This window comes from Dysidea avara, chromosome 8, assembly GCF_963678975.1.
Source record: "Dysidea avara chromosome 8, odDysAvar1.4, whole genome shotgun sequence".
In the NCBI taxonomy this organism is placed as follows: domain Eukaryota; kingdom Metazoa; phylum Porifera; class Demospongiae; order Dictyoceratida; family Dysideidae; genus Dysidea; species Dysidea avara.
Window position 1 is genome coordinate 5,043,134 of NC_089279.1, and position 16,360 is coordinate 5,059,493.

Sequence of the window (16,360 nt, forward strand, 5' to 3'; positions counted from 1 at the left end):
CAGTGAGCCACTTTGCATTTGCATAAAAGGACATGTGTGGTGAAATTGCTACTAATTGTTCAAAAGAGGTTGATTTGTGTTCTGGTAGCTATAAAAATTTCTCAAAAAAAATTCTGCCAAAGTGGCCACAAAGATCTGCACATTTTGTCACTATGGAATTTGTGTGTGAATAATTTGCCAATAAAGTGGATGGAAACAAAATAGTATCTTTATGTAATAAAAATATATAGCTACACACAATTTTAGTTGGTGACAATCTCCAGTACTGCCTGCAGCACGTCATTGTTAGTGACCATGCCAAAATGGGACACTCCTGGAAAACCACGTAATTTTACATGACGTGACTGTTGTGCAGCTTTCCAAACTGAACATGCTTCTAAGCTAGCATCGTTGACAGTACCATCACCATTTCCTGTGAGGATGGTTGGTGGTGTATCAGGAAACTGACCTTCTTTGTAGACTAGTGTTGAGGGGGTAGGTACTTGTGCTCCATAATAACAATATGTGGTAACATGGGGTGCAGCTAATTCAGTTAGGAATGTCGGTAACACTTTGTATTGAGAATATCCCACTGGATATTTCATGTCATTGAATAATGCCTGGTAGTCAAACACAGTATAGTTCCTCTCTGGTGTCACCACCACTGGATCAGTACTGCTCCATATTTTATGATCAGTTACCGGCATTAAAAAGTAATTTGTGGGAGTTGTTCTTTGTAAGTATCGGGCAGTGAGTGAATTTACCAAAGGAATACCCTCTGGATTCCCTGATATGACACTAGTGAGTGTTTTAATGGCTCCTTTCCATACTCCAGACAGTGGTACAAAGGCCTTGAGGTACTTATCTTTCCATTCCTGACTAACAACTTGTGTAAGGAAGTATAGTGTAGTTGGTGACCCCAGGCTATGTGTTACTATGGTAACGCTAGTGTTATTGTTGTCCTTGTACATGGTCTCCACCAAATTTTGAACATCGTCATAGTAACCAACTTGATGGAGAAGATCTAAAACATCAAAGGATATACCAACACTTCACACATTATATAGTTGCCATGGTACCTGGTGATAAGCGCCAGTCATAAGGAGCAGCCCGAAGGGAAACTCCCTTCACATAACCATGTTTGGTAAAGAACTCTACAAGATCATGCATGTATGGTATCAGAAAATCCTCTGCATCCAAATGTTCTACTGTATCTGTGTTGCCAAATCCCGGGGCTCTTATCTGTACACCCTCACAATTGGAATACTTCCCATCATTAAACAACATCCTAAATGGAATGAATATTATTAGCTAATAGCTAGTCATCTCCGCATACCTTGTATTGTTCAAGAAGCAGTCAATAACATAAGGTGCTAGCTGCTCTACGGACACCCACACCGTGTACCAGTCGCTGTGAGTGCTGCACCACTCGTGAGGAGCATAATCTTTGTTTAGCTTCGCTTGTAGTTGATTTCCCAAAACGCCAGGAACTGTGTGCAGTCTAAATAGCTTAGTCAGCACTCATCACAGCACTTACCAATTAAAATTGGCGAAGAAGCAACGATAATAGACCAGCAAACAGCAAATAATGACAATGCGAAGATGTTTGTAGAACGCAGCAACATTGCCACCTCGATCGATCACACCGAAGCCGAAACTGTGAAAACTGAAAGGATAACACCGCGTGTTTGTTATATGCTCTAATAGAGCGTTCAGTTTATATAAAAAGAACTGCTTTATTTGAACGTACAAAACAATAGTTACACAATTAGTAGTAATACAGTCGCGTCTATGTTGAAGATGAATACATAAGTGAAAATTGGTGGTTAACTGATTGAGCAATCATTAGGTCTCTGTGAAGAACACATGTTAACTAAAATACAATTTTCTAGATACTAACTTCTTTGCCGATGGATCCTAGTTCATCTCTTTTATTTGTGCTCACCACGCTACTCTCCAGTAATCTGGCTTCATGTAAGGCCCTGTACCACTGTCTTAGATCTTCAGCCGTTGGTGCTGACAGCAAATAATCATGCCCGAGTGCATCAGGTTTAGTGTCATAAGACTTGATACGAAGTTGCTCAGGGTCTGAGTTTGAAGAAGCTGTAACGCCTAAAACAAGTTAAAATAAACCACACCTCATTATTACTCTCAAAGACTTACTGATAATGAAGCTTTGTCTGCTAAAATCAATGATGTGTACATCAGAAAATAATTGCTGCTCCTCTTGATCTGAATGCTGATGCATTGTTAGTTAAACACTGGCCTACACTAACTAAACATAGCTTACCACTTCTTTGACATACAATAGTTCATCTTGTGTTAGAAAACGTACACAGTTGGATGGAAACCACTTATTCTTGTCACCTCGATAGCTACCAATTGACCTAAAAAAAAGCAACTAAACTTTGGTTTAAACTTTAGGCATTCATTACTTACCAATCCTTAGTTTTTTGCCATACATCAGTTATCAGCGAACCAACTCCAAATGTAAGTTCTTCTGCGCTTTGACCAGTGTAAGATTTCAAGCTAATAGCATTGTTGGAACAGACAGACTAGAAACAACAAATTTAATATTAAGATGGGATGGGTGTGGCTTACATCTGGATCAGGTACAGCATACTTGAGCACAGTGGAATCCATGATCGGGTTTTCCATAAAATAATGTACAAGTTTATACAAGACGGGAGCAGTGATCCCGTTAAGAGTAAATGCAGGGGCTGGCCTCTGCGCTGACACAATCAGGTGTTCATGAACTGTACCACCTGATCTAACTAACAACACATAGGGAACAATTACCGAGAGAGTCTTATGTACAAAGAAGGCTCCTTCTCTGTGTTCATTTCTCATTATCTGGTGAGCTTGTGATGCTGATATTGTGCCACGATGAAGCCAACTGTTATCAGACTATGAAAATAAAAATAATATATTACAAACTTCCTGATTAAACTTGTTGGGAATCTCTTACTTTAATTGGACTGCTGCCCAATACAAGATCAAAAGCATGATTCTGAATTATGGCTGTTGTGCGAGCTTCTTGGATCAATGCATATAGTGAATCAAAATAAGGTCCATTAGGGGTAATATGGTACATGACACGAGCAACTGGGTCACGTTTGCTTTCTACAACAACATGTTTCACCCGTGATTCATGCCTATTGTATTCTAATATTTTAATGCTCTCATTAAAAATGGTACACTTACATAAATGAGATAGCAAACTTCCCATGATAACTTTCACTGGTTCGCACAAGGAATGATCCGTTACCTCCACCGTGATCTTGCAAAATACACTTTGCTTCACGACGGCTCAAACTGCCATGATACCAGCTAAGAGTAAAATTTTTATTACTAGTGAATTCTCACAATAACTACCAACTTTTGTTGAAGATGAAGTAACTGTCTTTCATTGACCTAAAAACACACAACATCAATTCAAAAATAGTATTGTTATTAATACCCTTACATCAATAGACATATCATGGTGCTCTGTGACTATCAAGTTGGGTGGACGGAGAATAGCTGAACACTCATGCCATCTCTGTGACACACAGTTACACAGATGAAAGTGTACATGATCAACTTACCTGAAATTTATCATTATATATAAACAACTTATCGCACTTAACCGTTGTGGCTTCTTGGGCTAACACATATTCTCGTCTAGCTACGGGTAGACTTGTCGACTGCTGTTCTTTGTCAGTCTCGATGTACGGGTAGTTAGACTTACTGGACTGCGAGGGCTATTAACATAGATAATATACACATAAAAATGTATTCTATAAGTGACAATGAATGGCAATTCATGTATTACTCTATATAACGCCTCACGCACCGTCTTGGACGTAGACTTAGCCATAGCAGACGAATTTATGAAATCCTTGTTCGATATATGCCGCAATTTAACTGGTTCATACTACAGGCTGGATGTACCCAACACAGGTGAACGCCTAACGGAAGGGGATGATTTCATGTGGTGAACACGAATGCGGAAATAAAACTAAAGTTTACGGAATTTCCCAGAATTTTTTGTGAGGAGTGTCGAGTGTTGAAGATGACGAAGTTGTTTATAGGAAACGTGCACAGAGATGCTACTGAGCATGACTTAAGAGAGCTGTTCGAATCTTTTGGGGCAGTGGAAGAAATCGACAGCCATGCGTACAAAGGATTTGGTTTCGTGGTAAGCAACTGCATTCTTGTAAAAACGTGTTGTCGCGATTCCAATTAACGCCCATGTGTCGCGCTAATTCATTCTTCAGTCAACCGTTGTTCATAATAAATCATCAATTGTATTGTTCTGTTGTCAACTGCTGTTGTCTCACAGCGGTTTCAGTCCAGTGATGATGCTGACCAAGTAATCCAAGCACTTGATGGCACAGATTTCCTGGGACAAAGAATCACAGTGGAGGTGAGACCTGCAGGACACCACATCTGATCATGACGACACATCTCAAGTCTCCAACCGTGTAAAACCTCATTGTGTCATTCCTGTAATCTCATTCCTAAGGTTGCCCGAGCTAGAGGGCGTGACTGGGACTCACGTGGTGGTGGTCGCAGTGGTGGCCGTGGTTACAGCTCATCAGGTGGCGGTTCAAGATTCAGTCGTGGGTTAGTAAATGTTTTGAGTGGACTCAAATCTCTTCATCGTCTGTCATTGTAACATGGTGAATCCTTCAGTTAGATCCTTGTCACATCCTATCCCACTTAATATTTATCATGGACGATCACTCAAGAGTATCTCTCAGATATGTCCTGCCTTGCTAGTCAGTGCTGTTGGGAGCTGCCAACAACTCAGTTCCACATCGATAGCTGTCTCCTCTCAGCTTTAGATCATTGCTCAGTGTCACAATCAGTTATTACAGCTGTCCTCAGCTTCAATAGCCACTGCTGAGCTCCTTACTGCATGAATATGTTCAATTGTGTATATGGCTATATAAACCGTGCACTAACTTTAACAGTGTTTAATATTTGTCTGTTTGTGTGTTTGTCTCTAGTGGTGGTGGAGGAAGGGGATATTCCCGAGGTGGTGGTGGGAGTTATGGCAGTCGTGACCGAGATAGTGGTTACAGCAGCCGAGATGGAGGCTACCAATCATCACGAAGCTATGGAGGGGGTGGGGACCGTAGTTACAGCAGCAGAGACAGCTACAGTAGCGGTGGTGGCCGTGGAAGAGACAGCTACAGCGGAGGAGGCAGAGATAGTTATAGCAGCAGAGACAGCTATGGAGGAGGTGGAAGAGATAGTTATGGAGGAAGAGACAGCTACACCAGCCGGGGCGGAGGAAGCAGCAGTTATGGCCGAGGGTACAGCAGCGGCGGAGGAGGGGGGCGAGATAGCTATGGAGGTGGTGGGAGAGACAGCTATGGCAGCAGTAGTTATGGAAAGGGAGGGTCGTACAGAGATCGTAGCAGAAGCCCTCCTCCTAGAAGTAGCAACAGGTTAGCCAAGTATCTGGGCATCATCTTGGTTTCCTGTTTGATATAACAATGTTTTCAACCAAGTGTGATTTCTGTACGCACCCAAGACTGAAATCCCCTTATTGTATTATCTCTATCCCAGTTCTTATTCTACTGCCAATGTCATTGTACTGATAAGCCCCAATCAATGACCATGTCATAATATTCATTAATAAGATTTCCTCATTTTTGTTCCAAGAATTTTCTCTTAGTTACCCTCTGCTTTATGATTAAATTCATTATAAAAAGAAGCCCTGTGTAATTCAGACCTGATGTCTCCCTGAGGTAAATATTACTTGATGTCACCAATTGTGACATCATCAGAAATAATACCAACATCTGAGTGTTAAAGTCATGCTATGAGCAAGCATAGGGCCAGAGTACTTGTGCTTATAAGTACAGAAAAAAGAAATGGGATGTCAGTGCCAAGTTCGTTGTACAGTAACTAGAGACAAGAAACCACCCCTGCTGCTTATAGCTGGTCCTTCAGATAATATTACTCATTTCAGCATATCCCACAATAGTATCTTTACTTGAGTTGAATTCCTCTCTGAAAGTTTATATCTCATTTCCTACAACCTTTTGAAGTCTTTAGTATAAATACAGGAAGGCAATAGTGTTTACATGTTAATTCAACATCAATGACAGTGTCAATGTTTACATTGTAGATCAATTAATAGACCAAGTTAGTCCTGTAACAAGGATGAGCAGGATACTTTTCTACTGCTCCATATTACATCTCAAAGAACATCCCATTACAGCTATTCCACTTTTAAAGAGAGCAAGGATAGCTGACTTCATTGAAAGACTGCCTCATTATAGCTACCACTTTCTTTATGTTGAAATGTGACCTACACAATTACGGAATGCATTACTGTGCAAATTTTGTAGCTTGAAGTAATGTTGTTTCAGTGGCATTACAGCATGTAAAGCATGACTGTTTTTCCCTTGCTCAGGTATTCATCAGGCAGCAGTGGTGGTGGATATGGTAGGCGTGGCAGTTACCAGGGCAGGTGAGTAGATCAATCTCACACAAGGTCGTTCTCATTGTGTTGTCATTGTTGTGCAGGTCCTAACAGTTACACCCCAAAGAGCCACTTCTCCCTCACATACAGCAGACAACATAATATTATGCACACAACACAACTGACTGAATCATTTTTTTATTTAAAATAGTATATTAAATACAAAACTGTTCAATAATTTAGTCTTGTTCGGTAGTATCCTCTTCTGTTGTTGGTTTTTTCACATCATCTGGTTTCATGGCAGGAAATAGTAGTACCTCCTGTAGAAATTGAAATGCCTAAACAGTGCTGGAATATAACAATCAGCCAGCATTTGTGACTTAGCCAAAACTACAATTGATTTTGGTCAGGCTATACTTTTGACTGGCAAGGTGTCCCTATTAAAAAAGACTGGGTACTTTTCCTAGCATGATCACTCTGTACACATGTTGTGATGATGAGAATAGCCACTCAGATGGAACATGCCCTCAGCACACGTACACAAACCTTTAAATGTTGATCAAGCACACAAGAAAGCCCGTACACAATGAAACGTTGGACTTTGTTCCAACAGATCTCATATATACCTACAATACAACTATGTAAGTGGGACAATAGATGTACAGTACAATGTTCACATTGCTGGGTGTTGTATTTGAGGATCCAACAACACATGCACTCTGGACAGTACCTTGATGTTACAGGCATTAGTGAGGAACATGGTCACCCTGTCAATTCCCATCCCCCAGCCAGCGGTTGGTGGCAGGCCATACTCAAGTGCAGTGCAGAATCCTTCATCAACAACCTGTGCTTCATCGTCACCTGCATCTTTATCCTGTAGGTGTAGCTCCTCATATGCAAGTCATGGGTGTGTAGGGCTACAAACTCACCTTAGCTTGTTGCTGGAATCTCTCCCTTTGTACCACCGGATCATTCAACTCAGTGTAGGCATTACAAATCTCCTTCTGACACACAAACAACTCAAACCTCTCAGTGAGGCCGGGAATAGATCGATGCCTGAAGAATTTAAAAACACTTGAGTATTATAAGGATGAATTTTTGTGACAGCGTACTTGTTCACAAGTCATTAACCATACCTTATAACAAAAGACACTACACCAACTTTTTAGAATTTCTTGCAACACTAAATTCTAAGTCCAGAAAAGAGGTAAGACATACATTGTGCACTGCTGCATGTTTTCTTTTTAATTTCTGGCAAGACAAATATAGCAAACAATGGGGCTCGGTAAATATTTAGATATACTGCTTCAAATAAAGTTTGTTCTTGCATGAAAACATGCATGCTGCAGCGTGCAAGGCATCTCCTTCCTCTTGTGTTCTAAGTGCTAAAAAGCTCCCAAGCAAATATTTTGTTCAAACTCAAAATCATCTTTTCATATATATTGTGCTTAGCTCCACTATATCACTTCTCTGCTACATGGTATGCCCAAAAACAGTAGAATTATTGAATAGGCCATTTTCCAAAACAACGCGACATAAGGATTGTTTACCAAGATAAGTCAATACATTGTATCTCACTCAAGAGTTCTATTACATGCACTTACCATTTGGCCAGGGGGCTCATTATTTGGGGATGGTCACAGATGAAGGTTGGGTTGATGCAGTCCACCTCGATATAGTCACCAACCAACTGTACATGCCATATTCTAATTAATCCCCACCCACAACCAACTAACCTTATCTAGCAGTCGTGATGATGTACGAGGAGGTGAACACAACACATCATGTTTGACACACAGGTCATCAAGGAACTTGTTGAACACTAAACAAAACAACAAACCAAGGTACAGTGCCCTTTATTTGGAGTGCTCTTACCTGGAGTATCAAATGTGGTAGCTGGAGGGAACTTCACATCAAGTTTCCTCTCTAACTCGGCTATCATACTAACACGACGGAATGGTGGGCTGAAGTCAACCTTCCACGGCTTAGTGTCAGGGTCTTCATTAGGTAAATAATCCACTACATAGTCTCCGACAATCTCCTTCACCATTCCTTTAGAAGTTCATGTGATCCAGCATTGGTTCATGTGATCTAACTTTGGCTCACCAGATACCATAGCCTCAGTGATTTGAATGAGGTCTTGATAGTCGGCATATGCCATGTAAAATTCACATGTTGTGAACTCCGGGTTGTGAGTGAGGTCAATGCCTTCATTACGAAACTGACGTCCGATCTCATATACTCGGTCAAATCCACCAACTATTAGCATCTGTAAACCAAGAATGAAATAGATTGGACAATACTATCATATACACTACACATAGACTAGACTACACACACATGCCACTACCTTATGGAACAGTTCAGGTGCTACTCTCATAAACAGATCAAGGTTCAACTCATTATGATGGGATATAAATGGTTTGGCTGAAGCACCTCCAGCAATCATGTTTAATATTGGTGTCTCCACCTACAAAACAACAAATGTATAGTAGTACCCTTGCAACCATAAGATGTGATACCTCTAAAAATCCTGACTCGTCAAGAAATCGTCTAATATAACTGATAATTTGTGCACGTTTGATAAAACGATCTCGATGACTTTGGTTGACTATTAGATCCAAATATCTTTGACGATACCGTGTCTCCTACAAGAGATATCAAAATGTAATTTTGGCTCAGATTTGTTCTCACCTTATCTTTGAGACCAAAGTGAGCGTGAGGCAACATGTGCAGACATGGTGATAATAGGGTGACCTCAACTGGGATTATGCTCAATTCTCCTTTCTTTGTACGAGTCGGTTTCCCTCGGATACCAATGATGTCACCACGATGAACACTGCGATGGACCTCTTCAAAGTTTTGTGTCGTGTGTCTGTTTAACAATAAGGCCCCATCACCATGGTGATAAAGTGTTGCTAACCTTGCATCAGCCATCACTTGCAACTTGATCCCCTCCCCTCTGAGATCATAAAAGATTAGGTGTGCACCTGACTCTCGTTTGGCAAATACACGACCTGTAACATGATGTTGTAAAATCAAGAAACTGGTCCATGGTCCCATTTGTATTAGTGTACACACATTTAGACCCCTGAAATCAGAACACCTTGACACTTGTCAATGGTCCCATATTAGGATATGGGTGATTGCCCCCAAGAACAGAGAGGTTTCATCATTTTACAACCCCTCACTAAAGGACATGTTAACACAAGGATATAAACAATGCCCAAACACATTAGCCTAAATAGGTTAGTGTACGAGGCTCTCCCAAACAACACTAAATAATAACTATCCATACACAAATATAATAAATACCCAGCTGTCTTACTGTGGGTGTACAAATTAGTGGGACAAAATAGATCATTTCATGATATGTCCATAAAATGTACCACCTCCCACTTAAGTTACTCATTACAGCATATAAGCTCCAATGTCAACAATCCCTACAATATTACTAATACTTGTCAAAATGATGTCATCATGTGTACAACGCACCAAGTATAACTTGAGACATCAGTTGTGGATAGAGTTACAGTACACACCATTAGCATAAACTGGAGAGTCACTGGTGCACTATTTAGTTACAAATTGGCAGTGTCAGTTACAATTACAGTTACATTATCCTAGTCACCTAATATTTCATTGTGTGACGCTGCATGACTTCCTAGAACAAAATGGGTGTCCTTATTAGTCGTTTTTTTTTTAACCCGGGGGCTTGATGGACTGCCCTTGCCTACCACCCCCAGTACAAAGAAAGGCATGTGCTGGACAATTGAACAAGACAAGAGAAATGTAGAGTAACACAGCCTTATTAGGGAGTTGTCCTGATTTCAGGGGTCTAAATGTCTGTACACTAATACAAATGAGACCATCGACAAAAGTCCTGATTATCAAGGTGTCCTTATTAGTGATTTAAGGGGTCTAAATTTCAAGTAAGGTGCATTGCTTGGTCTGGACTTAAAAGTCTTCCAAAGATATCACATGAAAAATGACCACTGCTGTACTCACATTCTACAGAATCATAATTTTATTAGTTAACTTCTATGGGCTCTCAGTGTGGGTCAATAAAATTCAGTAGTAGATTTTCATAGGTTTCACGAAACTCTTAATTTTGCAACAATAATTATCATGATACTAGCTTTTGGACCATTGATAGTTTTTGTACCTTCTGAAAAGGTCTAAATAATAAAATTCAACAGTGAAACAATACTATTACTGTCACATACAACAACTATAGCAGATTGTATGTAGACATGAATTAATTAGTCAGTCCTCACCCTTGATATGTTTGCACTACAAAAGCACAGTAAAGACCACAAATAAATGTGTAACAAAACATAAGTAACATGAGTGTTTGTTTAGTTCCTAATTTTATATTCATTACATAATTACATGGAAAACTGTTAAATCACAAACCTGCGATGGATACTAGTTCATCTTTGATTTCTCCCTCCTTCACGTCATTGTAACGGTCGATGAATGCCGTCAACGAAATCTCAACATTAAACTTGTGGGGATAAGGGTGGGGTCCACTATCCTTCTGCTTTGCTATGGCTTGACTACGTAGCTTCAGGTATTGCTGTAGTGAACTGTGTTAATACTGTAATACTAGCCTAGCGGCTTACATTAGGGTCAATGTCTTCATCAAATTCACTCTTTGGTTTAGGAGCCTGTGGCTATAAAACCAGTAACCACACGATAAATTACTGCACACACAAACAAGTATAAAAATGCCACAGAATCTAGTTAATGAGCACACATAGTTAATAAGTGTACATTCTCTTTCTAAAGACCTAATTGGGTACACTTCCTTGTAGAATGGTTACTTTGCTTTGCCTGTAATGTGGGTGTGGTCCACATGCCCGATCTTCATACTGTTACAATAAACAATGACAACGTATTGCCATAGTAATCCATTCCCGCTGTGATCTAAGAGCAGCGATAAGGTGCAAGATTTGATTTCTTCATCTCTTCAACAAAAAACATGTACAGTCTTATTTAACATTATGTGATGACTGAAATCCAATCCCAAATGATAGGGGTATCCATATAAAACGATCCCACAATGAGTTGGTTATAGACCATACACTTGGACCAAAGTGATTTAGACGCCATTAATCAGCAAAATAGTTGGTTTAGTCAAGAAAAGTGGAGCGAGGTGCAAGTATTGCTTTACAGGTAATAGAAACATGCCAGGCAAGGCATCAACACTTTTGGTTTATTATGAAGTCATCTTCTTCCATCAAAGCACAAGTTTATAGCAGCGATGTCAACTATATGCTCTTAATGAACAGATGTCTATCACAAGTATATCAAGTACCAACTGCACTTAACAGAGATCCGTCTATAGCTAATTTGAAGATTGAGACTTCCAACACTCTAGAAAACAGATAGGCACTAACAATTTTCTGTGATATTTTGGACTTGTCCGTTCATTACAACAAACGTAGCTACAACGTTAGACTCTACCTCCCATAATCAATTTCCTTTACGTATGCTTATAAAATGAATAGTGTTGGGTAAATGGTCACCTCCTATGGGCCACTAGCCTGTACTCTGCCTGGGAGAGCATAGCAAATTAATGAGATTTGCAATGCTCGAGATCTTTCTGCTAGCAGGTCTCTAACCATTTTAAAGATCATAGCAGGTTTTAATAGCATTATCTTCCAAAGACTTACGCATATGATATTCAAAAAGTTTCTGCTACAGTGAAACCTTGTCTAAAATCTGTAACACACACACACGCACGCACACACACATTCAATGATGCCACACTACAATGCATCATACAGTACGAGAGTTACTGTATAGTAGGGGCCACAAAGGAGTAGGTGTAGCCCACGGAACAATATCACCCAGAAACAGCCTCAATTTTCCCTGACGACGATGAGGCAGTATTGGTTAGGTAAAACTAAGCCCAAACAAACTTTCAGATCAACCTGAAATGCTTTCAACAAGTTGCTACGGAATTTAAAAAATAATTTATTTAACAGAATTTTCTACTGACTGATTGACTGACCGACTGCCTCTGATGCCTTCAGACAAGCGTAACTCGATAACGGCTAAGGCTACGGGTTTGATTTTTCACTGTTCGACGTCGCTTCGGCCTGACTGGTGCCTTTTGCATACCGCAGTACATACAATGCATTCTTCATGGACTTACCAGTGTCCTCCTTTGTGTCCAATTCATCTTTGCTGACAGTGAAGTGTCGATTTGGTGGTAGCATGTGATGGCTTCCCTTCATAACGGAAATCGTCCGTATTTTTCATTGTGGCTATTTTGATTGCAGATGTGCTTTTCGAACAGTTCTTGATTCGTACTGCTGTGAAACGGCTTGAACATAGCCGACAACGAAGCATAATGGATACTTCACTTTTCAGACGATAATTAATATAACTAGGGCACGCGGCACCATTTCTTTCTTTTAGTATATGCGTGGATTGCAGAGGTGCTTTCGAACAGTTCTTGATCCGAAATGCTGTGTAACGGGTTAAACATAGCTGACAACGAAGCGTAATGGATACTTCACTTTTTAGATGATGATATAGCTAAGAAGTGCTATATCCATTATGGTATCTTGAGCACAGTAGGGATATAACACTTCTTATTGTTTTACTGTAATTTAATATCGTGCCTACTCCAACTTGTTTCAGTACTTTTTATCGATATGCTATGGTCCCTACTCTAGTTGAAAATTCCAAATTTTTCTGTGTACTTGTTGTCTATACACTACTTATTATAATTTTTGTACATGTACTAAAAGGCATTCCATCACACTAAATACATTCTACAATGTGGGCCGAAGATAACACAATATAGTACAGCTGCTGTATGGTAGCAAAGGCTCTACAGTATGTCATTAGGCAGGTTGATACTACCATAAGTTTAGAGAGGTGACATTTATCACTAGGAACTGGAGGGTGAACACAGCCTGTATGAGGTATTTATCACTAGCCTAAGAGAAATCTTTGAGTTAAGTGTGAAACGGGACAAATATCTAAACGACTGACAAACCTGACCAAACACCACACTCATTTACTGTGGCCATAATTAGTTCTATTGTGTTGCATCATTACACATGGGTAAGAACATGTGATTTACACAGCTCAGTAGATGACCAAACCACCTACCACAAGATTTCATCAGAACTTGAAATGTCATGTGTTTTCTAGGAACTTTTGTGTACTTACAGGTATTTCATAGTAATTCTATTTCACAGTAACTTTACAAGCAAAAATACCAAGCCTGTATTAGAATTCTCTGAAATACTGTGAAATAATGAAATACTATTGTGTATAGACAACAAACAAAACACACGGGGTTACACTCTACCTGGTCTTTGACGCTGGCTAATTTTGCTGCCTCTTTTTTCGCCTTCTCCTGAGACTTTCGAGCAGTTTTCTGTTGACGCTTTTGTTCACTGCAAAAAAGCCGGGAACAATGGCGGTAATAATGCACACGGGTGGACCGCAGCACAGCTGCTGATCTCAACAGCCCGCTTAACACAATCATTACAAACAGTACTTCTTGCTAATTGTTGTCTCCTTGGCTCCTTCAGCTGTACTGGCCATCGCGATGTCTTCACGTGCGCGAACTCCTTTAAATGCCCACCTCTAATCACGTGATTTATGTACGTCATGGTTGCATAAATAATGAGAAACCGGGTTTTACAGTTTATATATACGAACTCTTCATAGTATTAATTGTAGCATTGGAACCGGCGGATTGTAGTTAACATTGTAGTTGTTACTATGTATCTAATCCAAAACAGCCAAGCTGTAAAAAAAGTGTGCGGCCCTCAGAAAGGCTATGGTGAAAAAAGATGTGAAATCCAAGGTGGCGGCCAAGAAATAGCTGTGATGGTAGGTTAATGGTAAAAAATTTAATAATGACAATTCAGGTAAATTTTGTGAAGCGGCACAAAAATTCACCTGAATTGTCGTTATTAAAATTTTTACCATTAACCTACCATCACAGCTATTTCTTGGCCGCCACCTTGAATTTCACATCTTTTTTCACCATAGCCTTTCTGAGGGCCGCACACTTTTTTTACAGCTTGGCTGTTTTGGATTAGATTTCATTTCTTTTTGTATTTGTATACCCCAAAGCCGGCCTATGGCCAGCTTTGGGACTTTATTAACCTATGTTTTTTTTCTTTACTACAGGAAGAAGAAAAGATGAAGTAGATGTATTTTAAATATTTTATCAGTAAATGTACAAATTATATATGTAATACATAATATTGATTACAGAAATCTCCATGGTGGTTTCTTTGTAACTGAACACTCTGCAAGGTGACTTCTTCTAATTGCTCTCTCTACAGGGTGAATTGTTTGTAGCTGAACGATCTACAAGGTAACTTCTTCTAGCTGATCTCTCTACAGGGTGATGTGTTTGTAGCTGAATTCTGTACAGGTGATTTGTTTGCAACTGAGCTCTTTGCAGAATGGTTTCTTTGTAGCTGAACTCTCTAAAAGGTAACTTCTTCTAACTGATCTTTCTACAGGGCAATTTGTTTCTGGCAGAATTTTCTACAGGGTGATTTCTTTGCAGCTGAACTCTCTACATGGTGGTTTCTCTGTAGCTGAACTCTCTACAGGGTAATTTCTTCTAGCTGATCTCTCTACAGGGAGATTTGTTTGTAGCTGAACTATCTACAAGGTAACTTCTTATAGCTGATCTCTCTACAGAGTGATTTGTTCATAGCTGAATTCTGTACAGGTGATTTGTTTGCAGCTGAGCTCTTTACAAATGGTTTCTTTGTAGCTGAACTCTCTCCAAGGTAACTTCTTCTAACTGATCTTTCTACAGGGTGATTTGTTTGTAGCTGAACTATCTACAAGGTAATTTCTTCTAGCTGATCTCTCTACAGGGTGATTTGTTTGTAGCTGAATTCTGTACAGGTGATTTGTTTGCAGCTGAGCTCCTTACAGAATGGTTTCTTTGCAGCTGAACTCTCTACAGGGTGATTTGTTTGTAGCTGAAATCCCTACAAGGTAACTTCTTCTAGCTGATCTTTCTACAGGGCGATCTGTTTGTAGCTGAGTTCTCTACAGGGTGTTTGTTTACAGCTGAATTCTCTACATGGTGGTTTCTTTATAGCTGAACTCTCTACAAGGTGACTTCTTCTAGCTGATCTCTCTACACGGTGATTTGTTTGTAGCTGAACTCTCTACAGGTGATTGTAGCTGAACTCTCTACAAGGTGATACTTCTAGGTGATCTCTCTACAGGATTCCTTGTTTCTAACTGAACTCTCAACAGGGTGATCTGTTCATAGCTGAACTTTCTACTGGGTGATTTGTTTGCAGCTGAACTCTCTACATGGTAGTTTCTTTGTAGCTGAACTCTCTACAATGTGACTTCTTCTAGCTGAACTCTCTACAAGGTGACTTGTTTCTAGCTGATCTCTATCCAGGGTGACTTGTTTCTAGCTGAACTCTCTACAGGTGATTTGTTTGTAGCTGAACTCTCTACATGGTGGTTTCATTGTAGCTGAACTCTCTACAAGGTAACTTCTTCTAGCTGATCTTTTTACACTGCATATTTGTTTGTAGCTGAGTTCTCTACAGGGTGATTTGTTTGCAGCTGAACTCTCTACATGGGAGTTTCATTGTAGCTGAACTCTCTACAATGTGACTTCTTCTAGCTGAACTCTCTACAGGGTGACTTGTTTCTAGCTGAACTCTCTACAGATGATTTGTTTGCAGCTGAACTCTCTACATGGTGGTTTCTTTGTAGCTGAACTCTCTACAAGGTAACTTCTTCTAGCCGATCTTTCTACAGGGTGATTGATTTTTTTTGCATCTGAACTCTTTACATGGTGGTTGCTTTGTAGCTGAACTCTCTAAAAGGTGACTTCTTCTAGCTGAACTCTCTACAGGGTGATCTTTTTGTAGCTGAACTCTCTAAAAGGTGACTTCTTCTAGCTGAACTCTCTACAGGATGATTTGTTTGCAG

At 39.9% G+C, this 16,360-nt stretch overlaps 4 protein-coding genes across 6 annotated transcripts; 1 reads left to right on the plus strand and 3 right to left on the minus strand.

Moving 5' to 3' along the window:
* Nucleotides 1-190: 190 nt before the first annotated feature.
* Nucleotides 191-1,715, minus strand: LOC136264204 (lysosomal phospholipase A and acyltransferase-like). The gene is made up of 4 exons (XM_066058915.1): nt 1,517-1,715; nt 1,316-1,469; nt 1,059-1,267; nt 191-1,003 (listed from the first exon to the last, which is right to left on the minus strand). The coding sequence occupies exons 1-4, from the start codon at nt 1,602-1,604 to the stop codon at nt 243-245; spliced, it is 1,212 nt and encodes a 403-aa protein (XP_065914987.1). The 5' UTR covers nt 1,605-1,715; the 3' UTR covers nt 191-242.
* Nucleotides 1,696-3,993, minus strand: LOC136264203 (1-phosphatidylinositol 4,5-bisphosphate phosphodiesterase gamma-1-like). Its single transcript, XM_066058913.1, has 12 exons — nt 3,815-3,993; nt 3,567-3,722; nt 3,446-3,520; nt 3,359-3,393; nt 3,184-3,309; nt 2,948-3,134; nt 2,581-2,886; nt 2,419-2,534; nt 2,270-2,366; nt 2,143-2,218; nt 1,880-2,091; nt 1,696-1,832 (listed from the first exon to the last, which is right to left on the minus strand). Exons 1-12 carry the CDS (start codon nt 3,836-3,838, stop codon nt 1,806-1,808), a joined length of 1,437 nt encoding a protein of 478 aa, XP_065914985.1. The 5' UTR covers nt 3,839-3,993; the 3' UTR covers nt 1,696-1,805.
* Nucleotides 3,969-6,627, plus strand: LOC136264207 (heterogeneous nuclear ribonucleoprotein A3-like). The gene is made up of 6 exons (XM_066058918.1): nt 3,969-4,159; nt 4,304-4,387; nt 4,487-4,587; nt 4,974-5,417; nt 6,392-6,448; nt 6,505-6,627. The coding sequence occupies exons 1-6, from the start codon at nt 4,034-4,036 to the stop codon at nt 6,509-6,511; spliced, it is 819 nt and encodes a 272-aa protein (XP_065914990.1). The 5' UTR covers nt 3,969-4,033; the 3' UTR covers nt 6,512-6,627.
* Nucleotides 6,583-14,036, minus strand: LOC136264202 (lysine--tRNA ligase-like). 3 transcript variants are annotated; one of them, XM_066058911.1, is made up of 14 exons: nt 13,926-14,036; nt 13,734-13,821; nt 11,026-11,076; nt 10,817-10,979; nt 9,095-9,417; nt 8,923-9,048; nt 8,751-8,870; nt 8,507-8,669; nt 8,276-8,452; nt 8,137-8,222; nt 8,005-8,090; nt 7,330-7,456; nt 7,131-7,274; nt 6,583-6,720 (listed from the first exon to the last, which is right to left on the minus strand). In XM_066058911.1, the coding sequence occupies exons 1-14, from the start codon at nt 13,970-13,972 to the stop codon at nt 6,640-6,642; spliced, it is 1,782 nt and encodes a 593-aa protein (XP_065914983.1). In that variant the 5' UTR covers nt 13,973-14,036; the 3' UTR covers nt 6,583-6,639. The 3 variants fall into 3 exon arrangements, with proteins under 3 accessions (XP_065914983.1, XP_065914984.1, XP_065914982.1); XM_066058912.1 differs by having other exon boundaries at nt 9,095-9,275; nt 9,324-9,417; nt 13,734-14,022; XM_066058910.1 differs by having other exon boundaries at nt 13,734-14,022.
* Nucleotides 14,037-16,360: the final 2,324 nt, after the last annotated feature.

What these genes read in the sequence shown, in the direction of transcription:
- LOC136264207 (XM_066058918.1), top strand. Translation starts at nt 4,034, where the DNA reads ATGACGAAGTTGTTTATAGGAAACGTGCACAGAGATGCTACTGAGCAT. An exon ending in ACAAAGGATTTGGTTTCGTG is followed by an intron (nt 4,160 to 4,303) that starts GTAAGCAACTGC and finishes GTTGTCTCACAG; the next exon opens with CGGTTTCAGTCCAGTGATGA. An exon ending in GACAAAGAATCACAGTGGAG is followed by an intron (nt 4,388 to 4,486) that starts GTGAGACCTGCA and finishes CTCATTCCTAAG; the next exon opens with GTTGCCCGAGCTAGAGGGCG.
- LOC136264204 (XM_066058915.1), bottom strand. Translation starts at nt 1,604, where the DNA reads ATGTTGCTGCGTTCTACAAACATCTTCGCATTGTCATTATTTGCTGTT. An exon ending in TTCTTCGCCAATTTTAATTG is followed by an intron (nt 1,470 to 1,516) that starts GTAAGTGCTGTG and finishes GACTGCACACAG; the next exon opens with TTCCTGGCGTTTTGGGAAAT. An exon ending in TGCTTCTTGAACAATACAAG is followed by an intron (nt 1,268 to 1,315) that starts GTATGCGGAGAT and finishes CATTCCATTTAG; the next exon opens with GATGTTGTTTAATGATGGGA.
- LOC136264202 (XM_066058910.1), bottom strand. Translation starts at nt 13,913, where the DNA reads ATGATTGTGTTAAGCGGGCTGTTGAGATCAGCAGCTGTGCTGCGGTCC. An exon ending in ACGAGTCAGGATTTTTAGAG is followed by an intron (nt 8,871 to 8,922) that starts GTATCACATCTT and finishes GTTGTTTTGTAG; the next exon opens with GTGGAGACACCAATATTAAA. An exon ending in CACTGAGGCTATGGTATCTG is followed by an intron (nt 8,453 to 8,506) that starts GTGAGCCAAAGT and finishes GAACTTCTAAAG; the next exon opens with GAATGGTGAAGGAGATTGTC.
- LOC136264203 (XM_066058913.1), bottom strand. Translation starts at nt 3,838, where the DNA reads ATGGCTAAGTCTACGTCCAAGACG. An exon ending in TATTGTATGTCAAAGAAGTG is followed by an intron (nt 2,219 to 2,269) that starts GTAAGCTATGTT and finishes ACAATGCATCAG; the next exon opens with CATTCAGATCAAGAGGAGCA. An exon ending in TAGGATCCATCGGCAAAGAA is followed by an intron (nt 1,833 to 1,879) that starts GTTAGTATCTAG and finishes TGTTCTTCACAG; the next exon opens with AGACCTAATGATTGCTCAAT.